This window comes from Kryptolebias marmoratus, linkage group LG16 (genome assembly GCF_001649575.2).
Source record: "Kryptolebias marmoratus isolate JLee-2015 linkage group LG16, ASM164957v2, whole genome shotgun sequence".
NCBI classification, from domain to species: Eukaryota; Metazoa; Chordata; class Actinopteri; order Cyprinodontiformes; family Rivulidae; genus Kryptolebias; species Kryptolebias marmoratus.
In genome coordinates this window covers 15583345-15599882 of record NC_051445.1, presented here as the reverse complement: position 1 = coordinate 15599882, position 16538 = coordinate 15583345, and the positions used below count along the sequence as shown (strand labels likewise).

At 44.8% G+C, this 16538-nt stretch overlaps 2 protein-coding genes across 4 annotated transcripts; both read right to left on the bottom strand.

Moving 5' to 3' along the window:
- Positions 1–937: 937 nt before the first annotated feature.
- On the bottom strand, positions 938–4379 carry LOC108245956 (zinc finger protein 675-like). The gene is made up of 5 exons (XM_017433227.2): positions 4248–4379; positions 3414–3594; positions 3212–3327; positions 2804–2947; positions 938–2699 (listed from the first exon to the last, which is right to left on the bottom strand). The coding sequence occupies exons 1-5, from the start codon at positions 4305–4307 to the stop codon at positions 1872–1874; spliced, it is 1329 nt and encodes a 442-aa protein (XP_017288716.1). The 5' UTR covers positions 4308–4379; the 3' UTR covers positions 938–1871.
- A 1157-nt stretch (positions 4380–5536) lies between these two features.
- Positions 5537–15940, bottom strand: LOC108245979. 3 transcript variants are annotated; one of them, XM_017433270.2, is made up of 10 exons: positions 15835–15940; positions 14881–15321; positions 13285–13797; positions 9574–12950; positions 9234–9495; positions 8181–8354; positions 7993–8082; positions 7728–7914; positions 7364–7571; positions 5537–7257 (listed from the first exon to the last, which is right to left on the bottom strand). In XM_017433270.2, the coding sequence occupies exons 2-10, from the start codon at positions 15278–15280 to the stop codon at positions 6004–6006; spliced, it is 6465 nt and encodes a 2154-aa protein (XP_017288759.1). In that variant the 5' UTR covers positions 15281–15321; positions 15835–15940; the 3' UTR covers positions 5537–6003. The 3 variants fall into 3 exon arrangements, with proteins under 3 accessions (XP_017288759.1, XP_037836330.1, XP_024865635.1); XM_037980402.1 differs by having other exon boundaries at positions 7993–8061; XM_025009867.1 differs by lacking the exon at positions 15835–15940 and having other exon boundaries at positions 14881–15065; positions 15142–15258.
- Positions 15941–16538: the final 598 nt, after the last annotated feature.

Sequence of the window (16538 nt, the reverse complement as noted above, 5' to 3'; positions counted from 1 at the left end):
AACTATTTATTTTCTTATTATAATTTACTGAGTTCCTATCTATAAACATGCCCGTGACAAAGGCACTAATGCATCCCCATAGCATCAGAGAGGCAGGCAGATAACAGTCCTGATGGTCCCTCTCCTCTTTAGTACGGGGGCGTTTGTTGGTTCCAAAAAGAATGTTAAACTTTGATTCCTCTTGAGCACAGAACGGATTTCCTTTAAATGAACTTTGGATCAGAGAAGATGGTGGTCACATCTGGCTCCTCCTTTGAATGATAAGAGCTTTAACCTGCGTCTGTAGATGGAAGAGTTAACCATGTTTACGATTTGTGCCGAATCAGACCTGTTTTCAAGATCACGGGCATCCAACGCTGACCTTTGACCTTGTCCTTTGAGCTCAGGGTTTTCTCCAGATTCCTAAAAACATTTGATGATATTATGAACTGTAGATGATGGGATACTCAAAGTCTTTCTGATCTCCACCAAAGAACAGTATTCTGAAACCGTTCCACTTTAGTTTCTCGCAAACTCAGCCCATAAAAAACTTTTTATCCTCAGTCCTCTCACGGACCTGTTGCTAATTAAACTAATTATTAGCATAATGCTCCTCCAGCTGTTTCTTACTCGTACTACTTTAACCCTTTTTTTTAGATATGTTGCCACCATTAAGAATAAATTTGAAGTTGTTTGGAGTCAGGGTTGTTGCTGCTGTCAGAGGGTTTGTTGTAATGTGTTAAATTGATCTTAATCTGTAGTTTTTTAGGATTTCTGAACGTCTTAAAAAGCTCTTTTTGTATTTCGGCGTCTGCGGCTTCAGGTTAGCCGATAACAAATCAGCCGCAGCTTTTCCCTTCAGCTAAACGCGAGAAGCATCGCGCCCGTCCGAACCCATTTCAGCGTTTGCCTCGTGCCAAAAGTCATCGGAGCGAGGAAAAACACAAAAGCGGGCGAGTTCCTCAGCAGCCTCCTTCAGGATAGCATGATTTATTACACTTTCGAGCAGAGAGTCCCAGAACCGTTGCAGTGGGGGCAGAGAAACAATCTAAAAAGTGAAATACATGATATACAGTTTCTACCAGGGCTTCAAAGAGGCATTTCAGAAACGCTAAGACAGGAGAGATTACTTTAACAAGTGAAAAATATAAACTGCAGCAGAGGACAAATCAGGATTATAGTCGACCTTTTCTGCCCACGTGCTGACAACTCCATGTTAGATCTGGAGCATTTAGCCAAACGCTTTTTTTGGTGTTTTTTTTTTCTTGTTTTATTGTTTTTTTAGCAGAACTTTGACTTATTTAAAAAAAAAAAAAAATCTGTGAAATTTAATTTAGAAAGCAACAATCAAAATATTAGAAGTAAAAATGAAACTGTACATAAACATTTCTTTTTTTTCTTAAACAAACTGCCTAAACATGTTAACACGGTGTCTCTACAAGGCATTTGTTCGAATGATTCCCAATCTGTTTAAAAGAAAAATAAAGACAATCCTTTTTTTTGTTTTGTTTTGTTTTAAAACAAAACGAGTTAATCAACTCAAGACGTCAAATTATAAATTTATACCACACAGATTTCACACTAAAAGAACTGAAATTAATGAAAAACTTTAAACTTTTACAAAATAAACTGTTTCAAGACAGTGTAATAAATGCGTCTGACGGCTGGTTAGTCAATTTACAAGATGCGTCAACAGCTCATGATCAAACTGCTTCCAATCCAACAACCTTTCTAAAACTTGATTCTCACAACTGTTTGGAACATCGTCTCGACTATGAGGTTTTCAGAGTTAAAAGAAAAAGAAAGGAAAATAAAAAAAGGGGTAGGGGGGCAAATTCATGACTAAAAATACTCAAAGAGCACAAACTTTCTGCAGGGTCCCCATGTCCTAATTATCTCTTTGCACTTGGGGTTTCGGGTTTTTCCTCCGGGTGGCTTTTCTGGTGAGCGTTCAGGGTGCGCTCGCGGCTGAAGCTCTTCCCACAGGTCGGACAGGCGAAGCGCCCGACGGCGTGAGCCCGCGACATGTGGGCATCCAGCTGCTCGGGGCGGGCGAAGCTCTCCTCGCACTCCTCGCAGGGGTGGGCTTTCCGAGGGGCGTGTTTCTCCTTCTTGTGAGCGCGGAGCTGAGCCAGGCCGGGGAAGGCCAGGTCACACTCGGGACACAGGTGCTGGCGGGGTGTGCCGGGCTCCGCTTTAGGCTTCTTCTCCTTTTCTGGACCCTGAGGGTCATCCTCGGCGCTTACGTCTTCCGTTTCTGCTTTCGGGGCTGCTTTGGGAGGACGGCCGCGCTTCGCTCCGCCCGCTCTTCCCTTTTCCTCTGCGGGGGCTGCTGTTGCTGCTGATGTGCTGCTGGGCTTGGCGGCCTCCTCCACCTCATCCTTCTTTTTCCTCTTCCCCTTTTTCTCACCGACTGCGGAGTCTTCGGCTTTGGGAGGCCGCCCGCGTTTCTTGATGGGCGAAGCGCTGCCGTTGCACTGCTGACCTTCGGGGTACTTCTCCTGGTGCGCCAGCAGCTCCGCCTCGGCTTCAAATCCCTGGCCGCACTTCTTACAGCGATGGGTTTTTGTAGGGTCCTCCGACGGTTCTGCAGTTTCGTCCGAGCGCAGGTGCTGGGTCAGGCGATGAGTCCGCAGCAGGCCAGGACTGCGGAAGACCGCGTTGCAATCTTTACAAACAATCTGTCTCTCGGGACACACCTGTCTCCTATGGGTTGTGAGCTGCAAAAACATAAAAAAAATGCACATATTAAGAACAACACTGAGCCAGAAACTTGTCAGTTTTCACAAAATTACAAAGTTTTACTAAAGTCAAACCGTCCCACCTCTGAAAATGTCTTAAAGCTCTCCTTGCAGTGAACACATTTGAAGGGCTTGTCATCATTGCTGTGCGTCGGCTGGTGTTGCGTTAGCTCTTCTGATGATGGAAACGTGCGGTCGCACACGTAGCACGTAAACAGCGTGTTTCCCTGTGAGGAGACAAAATGTAGACGAGCCAAAATTAAAACATTTCAAGATCCAAAAAAAAAAAAAAAAAAAAAAAAACTTTTATTATCCTTGCCGCCACTGAAATGCGAAGCTGGCGGCGTCAGTATCTGTGTGTGTTTGTCTTTGAATATCTCATGAAACCGGTACAATATTTACGCACACAGTGTATAATCTATCATTTAGGTGCTTGCCATTTTGATTTAATGCTTTATATTGACATAAACTATTGCACGTGTGAAACCCACCTGCTGAAGCTGCTGCTTGTACTCCTCCCGGTGACTCTTCTTCATGTGCCTTTCCTTGGCTTTGGCGTTGCAGAACGTGATGAAACACTGGAAACACTGAAGGTTCTCGTGCTGATCTGAGAGAACACAGTCACGGTTCAGTTAGGCGTTTACAAAAACAGAGCTGGAGTTGATGGGTGGCACAGCGTGGGGAGGCACTTACAGGGCTGGACACTGGGTGCCTGAGGTCCGTTCAGGATGACGGGTTTGTAGGGCTCTGCTGGCTTCTCAGGGGGGGCTTCAGGAGGTGGATCCGGCAGACCCCGTCCCATCACGATCTCCTCCACATTCAGAATCTCCGAGTCCATCCTGTGAGACCGGGAGGCTAGCAGGCGAAAGCTGTCCTAAACGCAACACACATGTAGAGACCATGAGCAAAGAAAAAAAAAAGAATATAAACAAAACACGGCAAGCTTATTTTACAGCGGGAAACACATTAAAATACCAATAAATCAAAAAACAAACAAAAATAAACTAAATTAGGATGTGGTAAATAATTATGAATAAATGCTCAATGAAAGAAATTATGACCTAAAGCTTATTTACTAATTTAGACAGAATAACACTCAAGTTTCAGTTCAAGTTAACGTTCATCACAAGGCCCCGCCAGCTAAGCTAACTAGCTAAATGCTAGCCAGCAAGTATCCGATTAAAAGCTTCCTGCTTTAAAAAGCCCCGAATAACCAAACTGGTAATCTAAAATCCCTAATTATCAGCCACAGTCACTCCAAATTAATGCATCTGCACGCAGCTAATGCGTGTAATAAAGTGCCAGGCTAGTTGAGCGGGTTAGCACCCAGCTAGCTTCCCACTAGTTAGCGCTAACAACAATCTGTTGTCATTCAAACAGAGCCGCAGACTTCGTGCCCGAAGTTTTAACTAATAATTCAGCGCTTAAACGTGTCTGCTGAGGATCAGCCTGGGGTACGTAGTACACCCCACAGCAAACTTCTACCAATAAATGAAGTGAAAACAAGTAAGAACGAGCAGCCGTTACCTCTAACCGTTCTTTGAAGGTAGTTTGACTGAGAGAGTTGACCCTAGAAGTACAACACATAGATTGTACACTTCCTGCTGCGCGCTCGTGTTGTGATTGGTACAGTTAAGATGGCTGCCCGGGAGAGTGCCCGTTGTTCGTTCGTGGACAAAAATAAAAACGTCAAAACATCAAATACACGTCCGCTGAAGTTTCTCGTCGCTGATAAAGACAATTATTTTGTATCGCCAATAATAACCTTTTCGCGAAAAAAAACGTCACACAATATCAACGGCTTCAAGTGGACGCATTCCTTTTCGGTCAGCCGGGCGGTGATCGGGGGCAGAAACGGCTGCTGCGCGCCAGAAACGAAATGCAAACCCCGCTTACCCGGATAGCCGTTTCTTAACCCGGGTTATAAATGGTGAGCACCCACTGTCAGAAACAGAAAATAATGATTTTTTCCCCCCGTTAAGTTATGTGTCGCTACCAATTAGAATGATGCATTGATAATGTCAGGATATTTTTTAAGCAAGGATCGTAAAACCAACTAACCACCTGTGTCTACACATTGCAACTATATGGCCCATCTCCAACAGGTGACGCTTTATTTTGTTTTACTTTGCAGAAATAAATAACTTCACAGTGGTATAAATCGGTATAAAGGTGAATTAAACTGGTCTGCTGTCCAGATGTGTCAAACCTAGCCTCAATATGAAATTCTTTCAAAAAGTAACCTGAACTTTTAAGGCACCTGCAATCCTACATATAGCATCAAATTAACCAATTTCACTTCAAAATCAACAGCAGTTAATTTTCTTTTTCAAAAAAAAAAATCATTTTTATTTTTGTATAAAGGGAAGCTGTCGATGTAAAGATGCACATTCCAACTCCTGGTTAATTGAAAATGCAGATATTTATTTTGATAGTAAAAATCCAGTCTTCAATCAACATTACGTTCTAGAGAACACGGTTAAAAAATTTCAATTTCTTGTTTTCTGTTTATACTTACATTTTAGTCTTCTAAATTATCTAATAAGACAAATATTGTAATATTCTACAATTATACTGTAGAATGTTTGTGACTTTTCTTCACTTTTTTGTGGCAAAGTTTTAAAGACATTTTAATCTGATGTAAATAAAATAAGGGGGTTAAAAAAAACAACTTGCTTACAGTTGAATTTTATTTGTCTGCTTTTTGATAGTTTCAGCACCCTGACATTATAAATACTGACTTACTGTATACCTGTGACTTACTGTGACACTTGAACGCACCACAAGTTGTAACACATTTAAAAGGAAAACAAATGAACAATCAGTGAACTTTTTAATTTTTCCTTCAATTTTTAATGGATTTCTAAATCAAAATAAATAATGCTTCAATTCACAGAACCTAAAATCAGTTCATAATTGATGTAAAACTGGATCAGGTGAAAAATAAATATAAAAAACAAACACACAATCCTAGAAATGTTTCACAGCACAGAGTGTGGTTAGCCGTTTTAAATTTCCCTCTGAAGACACATTTACATTTTTACAACTGGCCAAAGAGTTATGGGCCACATCAGAGGTTTTTGTTTGTTGTTGTTGTTTAAACTGCCTCCCAACAATCCTACACAGGAATGACGGTGCTACTGAAAGGCATCACTGAGAAGTTGTAAGGACAGAGGAGTCTGGGTTAACACAAATAAAAATAAAAAATAAATAAAAGCAATTATAGTCTAGACTCAAGACTCAAGAGCAAGATATTCTAAAGTACAAAGTAAACATAGTGTCACTACTCTTTTCCCAAACTCCCTTGATTATGAAAATTCAAAAAGCAGTTGTGGTTGCGCGAGATACAAAGAAAGACGCAACACTTAAGGCATAACACTCGGGACATTCTCTGGCAGTCTCCAAAACGACACCTGCCGCCCTCCCCCTCTCCGAGCTGCTCGGGCCAGTGGCCAGAACCATCGTAGCGAATGGCTGCGTCGGGCAGAGGACTCTCCTCCAGCAGGACGGGTTTGGGCGCTCCACTTGCTTTGTGAGTCTTCTCTGAGGGCGGCTGAGGGGGGACCGAGTCCTGAGTGTCCGAGCTGCTGGAGCGGATCAGAGCCTTGGATACCTCCAGTCTGAAGGCCATGTAGGTCAGGGGGGCAGGAGCCGCCCCGTGGTCCCGTCGGTACAGGAGCCAGGAGTTCACCAGGGCCGCGTCCGTCAGGTACCACAGCACCGCCTGGGGCCAGCAGGTTGGCGCGGACGCCGTCAGGGGGATGGAGTACAGATCTTGCAGCTCTTTGCTGAAACGAGCCGACGCCTGGGCCTTCTCGAAGCTTTCCACGAGGGACGCCATGTTCCTCTGGCCGTTCCCAGCGGTGGAGAGAATGAAGCCACTGTAGGACCTGCGCAGCATCAGCTTCCCGTCGGAGCTCACAAACTCATCCCCGATGTGTCCTCGAGCCCCTCCCACTTTGCCCGCGCCATGAACCCCGGCAGCCAGAAGGCGCTCCAGCATCGCCGGGGTGGAGAGTTCCTGCTTACAGAGGAACACCGTGCTGCCCTGGGGGACCATCTTTTCCACCGCGTCCTCTTTGTCCGACAGATCCAGTTTGAGATCCACGTGGATGAGAAAACCATCAAGCCCGGTTAACGTAGTGCAGCAGAGAGACGGCCTGTTGTCGCAATTTGCACCAACCAGAGGAAGCGAGTGTTGATCGACGGCGTAATCGCCTTGTCGTTTGAGCGACCGGCAGCCTGCGTTGAAGCGACGCAACAACGGCAGAACCTTCCACAGAGGATCGGTGTGTGTTCCCAAACCGTCCGAGGTGTCGCTTTCGTACTGCCTGTCTCCGCTCTGAGGAACTACTCTCAGACTGCTTGGGCAGGTTTCCCTCTGCTGTTGGCTTCTGCCGTCATCGCTAGTTGAATCTTCAGAAGGAGAAGTCAGCTTCAGCGCGCGAGACAGCTCGAGGAAACGGGTCAGAGGGACGGCTTCAGCGACCAGTGGCACCTTGGTCAGGCCCTCCCAGTAGAGCCTCGGACTGGGAAACTGAAAAAAGCAACAGCAGACACCCAATGAACGCCAACATTTTGCTTGTCCTCCCGTCTAACAACCAACGAATCATTTCAGACATCAAACCAACAGGAATACGGACCTTCAATGTCCCCATTGCAATGTGGACCCCAACAAAACGGGCAACCTCTTTGGGCGTAACAGGATTCAACACGTTGGATTGTTTATTTGTGCAAGTGGCGATTTCAACCCATGAATCCCAACTAAAATATTCGGAAAAGTAATTAATGGGCTCTCTTGACCTGTTTTCAACACTCTGTGCTTGGAGCTGGATTGCAGAAGTTGGCAAACTATGGAAGAAAAACAAATGCATTTGTGATAACTCCATTTCTTCCTCAGTGTTCTATAAAACATTTAAAGCAGGTTCATCGTGTTTCCAGGCTTATGTGTTTTCGGGTGGCTCAGTGAAAGCTTGCAGAGGTATAAATAGTGAAGTATTACTGTACTTTGTTGAGGTTTGGTTCGGCTGTTGCTCGCTGCTCGACTCGTACTGGTTGAAGTACGCCAAAATGTCTGCTTCTCTGTCAAGCTGGGGCTCAGACAATCCGAACTCCGTCGACTCTTCCTCGTCGGAGCTCTGGAGCAGAAAGTCCCGGAGGTCTGACGGACGCTGCCACTCGGAGTCAGACACAGCTGAAACATCGGTTACTATTGGTTCATGAGAGAGTTTAGGGATGGAGCTCAGACTGGTTGCACATTGTGAACACAAACCTTGTCTGCCTGTGAATTCACCGCCCTCTGGTTCTGATGGACTTCTGGCTGCCGTCTCCTGATATTCTGCTGGAGACGGTCTTCTATCATCTGTCTCATCAAGATCAAAGTTTAAATGTTGTTTTTTCCCCCTTATACCATTTCATTAAAAAGAGAATCTAAACAATGTGGTTAAGGCAGATACTCACGTGCATCACAGTTTGCAGCCTGAGTTGGATTATCAGACCCCTCAGGGGTCGAGCGCCCCCTGCTGGTCCCCAGCAGAACCTCCCTCTCCTCCTCCTTCACGGGATAAAAGATGCACTGGTTGGAGTTGAACTCCGGGGTGACTCGACAGTCCCTTGTTTCAGCGCTCTCTATCACTGAAAACAGAAATCCAAAACTATGATTCACCCATTTCTGCTGAAGAAGAAGCAGCAGCATTTATTAGTTGGGAATTTTCTAGCTTATGGTAAACATGTTTAATGTTTGTTTACAGTTAAAAGCTGCTCAAACGTCAGTCACATAAAGCTGTTCAGCTAACAAAAAGTCATGTTCCTATAAATTAATAACTGCTAAATAATGTTTCACTAAATATACTAATTTTTTTAGGATAGTTACATTTGATTCACCAGCTCCAAACAGTCAATTTCTGAATATTTTTTTGTCTAATTGCTGCAGTTTTTAACCAAAGGACAAACATTTTTTTTACAGATTTTAGGAAACTTTCACAATTTCTGATTTTCTCCGCAGTTATTCAGGTTCTACGCAGCTCAGATGCTTACAGCACAGTTAAGAAAGCTAACAGCAGCAACAGGTCTTTGATGTACAATAAGTAATGACGATCGTCTTACACTTGTGAGGAGATTATCTTCAGAACTAATGTGTTACATTTGAGCTCAAAAGTCAGAATTTCCAAAGTACAAGTGGGAAAAAGCCACTGAACACTCCGCCCAAACGATGAAGGCTTTTCCACCTGACCTGTAGCTGGAACACAGTTAAGCTGGGAGTGACACCATTTACGAATATGAATTCTGATGCAAATAGGTTGCATCAGAAATGTTAGTCACAGCATTTCCTTGGTAACTAAAGACTGTCTCTAATAAGGAAATGCTGGCCATTGTGAGAGTTGAAAATGCGCTTAATGGTGACATAACAGAACAAAACCTAGACTGCCAGTGAGGCATTTTAGATAAAGCTTTGTAACACGGTGGAGACACGTAAAAACCACTGAAACGTGACAGGAAGTCTTTAAAACTCACATGGGATGTCTGTATTCTCACTGCCGACTGGTTCCAGGTTCCACTGCATGCGCTTGCTGCCTTGCGGGTCCTGAGTACTGTTCAGCACAGAGCTGCTTTCCTCTTTCACCAGAACACTCCTTATGCTCTGATGATGCTCTGGTTGGACACCGGGAGTCTGACGGGGCGGTGTGACCAGCAGAAGATCTGAGCTGTTCTCTTCCACCTTGATCTCTGGGCCTCCAAGAATGTGTACATCGTTCTCTGCGGTGGTGCTTAAAGCCTGGAACGAAAAGAACCGTTTAAATATTTCAAAAGTCAAATTCATCTTCGTTTCTAAATGATATAAGCGACATGTCACCTGTTTTTGTTTGCTCCTCTCGGCCTCCTGGTCAGCGGGTGCTCTTTGCCTTGACGTAAGGAACCTCTCCAGGATGTTTCCCGGGGACTGGTCGCTCTCCCTCTCATTGTCTTCTTCTCCCTGCGCGCCCCCTTCACTCATCATTTCATCAACACTTGTGCTGAGAGACGCCAGCTCAAACACAACTGGTTTCTCAGGGGATTTTTCCAACGTGGCAGGAATGGAGGGCAAGGATGCCGCAGGAGGGCTGGTTTTGGTGTCCGTAATCTCATTACAGGGCCGCGTCTTTGTGCCAGTCCCATGGTTAGCCATTTCCAAATCTGGGAAAACATTATGCTTTTCATAAACTACCTGACATTCATCCTGTTCGTTCTCCAGTTCCATTCCTTTGTAGTCGTCTCCAACTGCTATGACATCCATCTCTGGATGATCAGTTTCTCTTGTAACATCTCGATTCCCTACTTCTTTTCTCTTCTGGACTAATGTTTCTTCGTTCTCTTCTTTGACCACCATTTGATGAGTGGAACATGACACTGTTTGAGAGGTTAGATGTTTTTCTGGCGTTTCATTCCTAACCTGCTCGAGGTGTTTGTTCGGACCTACGCTATCAGAGCTGCAGCACTCACTGGACTCGTTCTGGTCGATGCTGTCAGCACGCGTAACTGGGTCATCTCTCTCGCTCTGCTCCCCAACCGTGACTAAATCGACCTCCAGAAGTAAATCCTCCTTAAAGTCCTCCTCTGTGTTGCCCTGGCCTTCCGGTTCAGCCTTGGGATCCTTAGTGGCTTCTTCGTCTTCTTCACCTGACACCAAAGGTTCTCCCATCTCCGAACTCTGTGTCGGAGTGGAGGTGAAAAACGAAGACTCGGACGTGACACTTAGGTCAGCCTCCCTACTTTTTATTTCATTGCATGGTGACTGAACATCTAGAGAGGGATAAGATTGCTTATCCGCCACAGTTTTACTTCCATCCTGATCTTCGTAGGTACTCATTTCAGCATCTTGGGGAGGGATTGGTAAGGATGGAGATGGGATTAAAGCTGGGAAGGAGACACTTCGTTCTCTGTCCTCTAATGCCGTTTCAGGCTCGGTATCCCAGTCCATGGGAGATTTCATCACCCTAACGATCTTACTGTTTTTCTTTGGACGTTGGAACAGGTCTGACCCGGAGACGCCCTCGAAGATGTTCCCATTGGTGTACATGAGCCTCGGACTCTCAACCACATGTGCGCTCATCTTGTGCTTTTGAAAGGACGAGACCTCGTTAAATTTCTCGCCACAGTTCTTGCACTCTAAGGCATGCTTGGAAGTTATCACTCCTTCAGTCTCCACGTTCGAGGGCGCTTTACGTTTCCTGGGGGTCCTTGGCTTGGCGGGTGCAGTCTCAGGTGGCGGATGGGAAACCTTTAACGCCGACAACAGGGAAAGAGCTTTCTGGTTCTTCTTGGCTCTCCCTCCTTTTTTCTTGCCGTCCGCGGTGAAACTATCTGCAGACTTGCTTGTGTGAGACACCGTTCGGGAGTCATGAGGTGACGTCTCCGGTGTCTGGCCGGGAGCCTTCGAAGGGTCTAACTTGTAGACTTTCAGTTGGGGCTGTTTATGACCTTTCAATAACAGTAGGGCGTCCTGATTTATGTGTGAACCAGCTTCTTCTGCTTTCTCAGCTTGCTCTTTTGTTGGTTTTTCCTTTGCTTTTTCAGTTTTTGCGCCCTTGGGTTGATCTTTTTGCAATACCTTTGCTTGTTTTTTCTTTTTAAACACAGGCGATGCCGCAGATTTGTGCTCACTTGAGTGCGCTACTTTTTGCTTTTTCATTTTTTTCTTACTTGCATCTTTTTTGGCTTGTTGCACCTGCGGTGTCTGCGTTGAAGGCAGTTTTACGTCACCTCCCGATAACGCGTTCCCCCCCGACTTCTGCTTTTTCCCCTTTCCTGTCTTTTTGGGCGTTTGTACTTTTTTCTCTGAGAGTTTTTTCGCTGGTGATCTACTCTTCATCGGCTCTTCCCGCACTGGCTGGTGCTGTTGCGTTTGTTTCTTCTGCTTCTTGCTTTTCTTGTCCTTGTTTTGTGAACCAAATTTCACAACAAGATGAGACTTCTTTGTTTTTTGGCGCTTGGCTGGTTTGGCATCGAATTGAAAGTCCAGCAGGTCGTGCATGTACCCTTGGAAAAAAAATGTCCTGGCTGGCTTTCTTTTCCGTACCTTGACCAGCTCTTGAGCCGACATTACATTTACAGAGAACTCTGAGGTCTGTGTGGTCTGTAACTGTGAGTTGGTTTCATCTTTAGCAGATGGGACTTCAGACGGGGTATTCTTCCCTTCTGCCGGTAGTTCTTCAATTGGATCCTGCTTAGCCTGATCACATGTCTTTTTATCCACCTCAGGCACCTGATCTAGACCTACATTTTCCATTTCTGAATCTTCTTTAGATTTACTTGGAGGCTGTGTGTCTGATGGAGCAAACGAGGAAGAACAAAGGTCCTGTTGCTCTGTGGGCACAGGTGGTGGACTTGGAAGGCTGTCTTTTTGCTCATTTATTGCAGTCTGATCAGGAGCCTCCTGGTCAGTGTTGAGCACCAGAGAAGAGGAAGCGACTTCATTTAGTGTTTCACTCTGGGTTTGGTCCAGCTCCATAGCTGGCATCAAAGCCGGGGTGAGTTCTAATATGACTGTTTGCTCGAGGTTTTCTTTGAGCTCATCCAACTCGTTCTGACAAACCATTGGAGTCGCAACGTCCTCAGGCTGTTGGAAGATCTGATGCATCACATCACCTCCATGTCTCTCCGTTTGCTCAGGCCCGATGAGTGTTAGTTCGATATGTCCACCTGACGCAACGTGGGAGCCGAGATCTGAGAAGGAAGGGTTTTCCAGCTGCCCATCTGGAGTAATGGGTTCCAGTATAATTGTTTGCTCCATTGGGTCGATTGAAGGATCCAGCTCAGCCGTCTTAGACTCAGCCTGTTTCAGTCCAATAAAATCTAACTGTGGCGGACTGAGATTCATGTTCACCAGCTCTGTCGGTTCTGACACCTGTTGCAATTCGAGCGGGGGGGCATTAGGAGGCACCTGCCCCAGTATGACAACCTGGTTCACTTTCTGGACGTTTCCCAACGATTCAATAAGTTTGCGAATCTGCTCTGTGTCGATATTGGCGTCCACTCTCTGCAGAGGTCCGTGAGGCTCTAATTGTAAGAGTGATGGTTGAGAAACAGATATCGGGGTTATAATGGGCGAACTTTGTTTCGACTGCGGCCCAGACAGGGGGGCAACACTGGCTGCCGCGAGCTTGTGCTTAGTTTTCATGTGATATTGCCGCGTTTTGGGAGTCTTGAAAGTGGCTTTGCAGACCGAACAAGGATACTTCATTGGAGAATTGCCTGAAAATAATAAAATAGGAAAGCGGTGATGGTTTTGTAAGCTGACAGAGACAGAGTTAGTTTATTTTGACACAGAAAACATTATTCAGACTAAGAGTTGACAGGTAAGTGATCAGTTTTGTGACGCTTCAGTTCTTAGTATTAAAGCCTAAAATCAACAGGTACTGATTTTGTTCAATTTCTTAGTTTTAGCAGATAAAAAGTGTCTACAGTTAATTATCAGCTCTCATAACAAAACGGGGCCAACTAAGGCTTTAAAAAAACGTGTTAAAAACAAAAGACGTAATTTGTAGATTTTATATAAAAACATGCTTACGCCAGACATTTTCCTTACCATCATTTTTATTCTGTTTTGGTTTGTCTGTGGGGTTTGCTTCATGTCCTTCAGCTCCTTCTGGTAAATGTGACTCCATGTGTCTCTGCAGAGCTTTGGACATGTTGAACCTCTTTCCACACTCCTTGCAGATGTACGGCTTGTCCCCCGTGTGCGAGCGATGGTGGTACTTCAACAGCGTCATGGTTTTGTACGGCTTGCCGCAGTCGTTGCAGGCGTAGCCGTGCTCGCCAAAATGAGTCTTCTTATGAGCCGTGAGCTCCGACGACTTCTTGAAGGCCTGCACGCAGAGCGGACACTTGAAGGGTTTCTTCTCCGTGTGGGCCTTCTGGTGGGCCATGAGCTCCGTGGAGTTCGTAAAGTGGCGGTCGCAGACGTAACAGGCAAAGAGGGAGTTCCTCAGAATGCACTGCTCGTACTCGGCGGGGTGGCTCAGCTTCAGGTGGCGCTGCTTGCTCTTGTGGTCGCTGAAGATGATATGGCAGTCCATGCACTGCAGGGAGAGCTCAGCCGCTGCAGAAAAGCAAAACAAAGCCGAGAGAGTCAACGTGTAACACAAAACCCCTCTTTTCTGTACAGAGACAGTCGTAGAATCTAAAATATCCTGAAAGATATAAAAAGTCAGTCAATTGTCTGGATGCTTCTGATCTAATCAGTCTGATTCAACAAAAGAAGAAATAACTTTAAAATGCAAACAATGCTGTAAAGCAAAACTGTGCGCTATTTTCAATTATGTATTTTTTAAAACAAATATTTTATGTTACACTGTAAAATAAAAACATGGCACTATGTACAACACAGGAGCTCTTAACCAGTAGAAATATGGACTATAATTTTAAAAGCAGTGAGCTTATAGGCTTAAATTTAAATGATTTAATTAAAGCAATGCACACTTCCTAAACCAAGCCTGGTTCAAAACTGATGAAATGTCATTATAAACTGGAAGCAATGGGGTACCAAAAATGTTAAACTGTTTAAGTTTAACATCTACTTATGACAATGAACTATGATTATTTTGAATTTGAGGTCGAGAGGAACAACGCTCAAAACTTTCTCAGAAGTCAAGATTAAAGGGGTAGGATTGTATGAACAAATAATTCAACAATTTATGAATAATGATTCTCAGCGAGTGAACGTGTCGTTGCTGAACTCACCTGCCTGCAGTCCAGACCTGTCTGAATAAGTTCAAATTGCTAAACAATTAGTGGTTTTATTATTTGTTCTGACAGATCTAAGAGGGAAATAAAGGGTCGATTGAGTTCGGTAGCGGGTTGACTAAAGAATAATAATTAAACGTTTGGGTTCAAAATAACAATTATGAGCAAGCTGCTGATCAATGTAGGTATTTTTTAAGGAAAACATAAGGCCCAAGTCATACCGGGATATTCTGGGTTTGTTTTTGTTTTACACAGTCTCAACCATGCTGGAAGAAGAGCTGTACAGAATAATATAATAACAATAACAAGAAAATGTGTGATGTTAAGACACCCCCACCCCTTTTTTAATCCCTGGTCATAACTGTGTCAGTAAATTTTAATCCTTGACCAATTTGAGAGTCATGCTGACCCCGATGCATTCAACACTGAAAATACTCACATGTGAGAGGCATAACTATTGGTTTGGACATGTCCATCTTCAGAGGATCCATCATGGCCCTCTTGGAAGGAATATATTTCCTGACGTTGCCCACACCTTTATCGGGCTTCTTCACTTTGTGTCCATTCCTCCCGGGGTTTGCTTTGGGGCCAGGAACCGGCTCTGTTGGGTCACTTTTATTGTCCCTGCTCTCAGAAAGGACACCAGCCTCAGTGACCGCCATGTTGGAAGGTGCCTCAGCTGCCTGCGCTCCTGACTGACCCGCTGTGGTTTCTGCTGCAGTGTTCGACTCGTCCTCCTTCTCTTGTGCGTCCGGCTGAGCCTCAGCGTCTGGTAGCTTCTCTGGGGTCGACGTGGACACGGGGCAGGGTTCGGCGGGCTCCAGGGGTAGACTCTGCATGGCTCTCTGCTTCACCCGGCTTCTCAAAGGAAATTGTGTCCCTTTTCCACACACACACATGCAGACACACAAGACCCAGTTAGACAGGTGCACCACCCTTTGCCTTCATGTGAATAACTGCTATATTTATTTTGTATCCATTAGTCATATCAAAAGCAGCAAATATAAGTTAACCCACAAAGGGACAGCTGGGACACTCACTGGGCTTAAAACATTTGAATTACAATAGCTTGATGGACATGATGGGGGGCAGCTGCTGAAGGCTGTTTCCCCATTAAAAGATGTTTAAATATCATGCTATAGCTTTTGTTTAAGCCTGTTTACTGTTTTCCTGTCAAACCTTTTCCATAATAGCAACAGATATACACAGATAACAATAGCCCAGTTAGCTGAAGTCACATATTTGGGTTAAATCAGGATGCAAATCTCCGCGTTTTTGGTCTGCTACGGCGTTCAGGACGCCAAATATCCCTTCGGCTCGTCTTTTTCTCGCTATACACGAACACACGAGGAGCCTCCGACCAAACGGCTGGGTGTAAATAGACGTGGGTTACCTGCTTTGCCTCGTCCGCCGCCCAAAACATCTCCGCGTCCTTTTTCTCACAAAGCCACAGCCGAGGAGCCGCGGACCCCGTGACGTCACGCCCGACAGGGGGCGCGAAGGGCATCATGGGTACTGTGGTTTTTCCTGCTCTAATAACGTGAGCCACCGATTAATTAATCCGTTAAAGGTGCAAACTGAATAGTGTTTTTTACTTCTAACTTCTCTTCTTTCCATTTGTATTTATAGAGGAGCAAAATTGAGACCATTATATTCAAAACTACATTACTTTCACATAATGTTACACTGTTACGTGCAAGATTTTACCCTTACCAATTAAATCTGTTTTGACTTCTTTCACCACATATTCTTTATACTTTAAACTAAATAATGATCCATTACATTTATATATTATTGTTATTGCATCTTAGCAGACACACTAGAAAATTAACTCTGGGTGTTGTGTGAATTACACAATTGTCTTGAGTTAATTTTTAACAGTCAAATTAAGCAAGTTTTAATATGTTAGAGCAGGGGTGTCCAATCCTGGTCCTCGAGGGCCACCATCCTGCATGTTTTCCTTGTTTCTCTGCTCCAACAGACCTGATTTAAATCAATGGGTGATTAACAGGCTTCTGCCGAACATGAAGAGGGAATTAAACCACTGAATCAGGTGTGTTGGAGCAGGGAAACAAGGAAAACCTGCAGGATAGTGGC

Bases quoted from the DNA above. Each gene is read 5' to 3' on its own strand.
- LOC108245956 (XM_017433227.2), bottom strand. From the start codon at position 4,307: ATGTGTTGTACTTCTAGGGTCAACTCTCTCAGTCAAACTACCTTCAAA. The intron at 2,948-3,211 runs GTGGGTTTCACA...GTCTCCTCACAG, and splicing joins ACAAGCAGCAGCTTCAGCAG to GGAAACACGCTGTTTACGTG. The intron at 2,700-2,803 runs GTGGGACGGTTT...ATGTTTTTGCAG, and splicing joins GCTTTAAGACATTTTCAGAG to CTCACAACCCATAGGAGACA.
- LOC108245979 (XM_017433270.2), bottom strand. From the start codon at position 15,280: ATGCAGAGTCTACCCCTGGAGCCCGCCGAACCCTGCCCCGTGTCCACG. The intron at 12,951-13,284 runs GTAAGGAAAATG...TATTATTTTCAG, and splicing joins AAAACAGAATAAAAATGATG to GCAATTCTCCAATGAAGTAT. The intron at 7,258-7,363 runs GTCCGTATTCCT...TGCTTTTTTCAG, and splicing joins TTGCAATGGGGACATTGAAG to TTTCCCAGTCCGAGGCTCTA.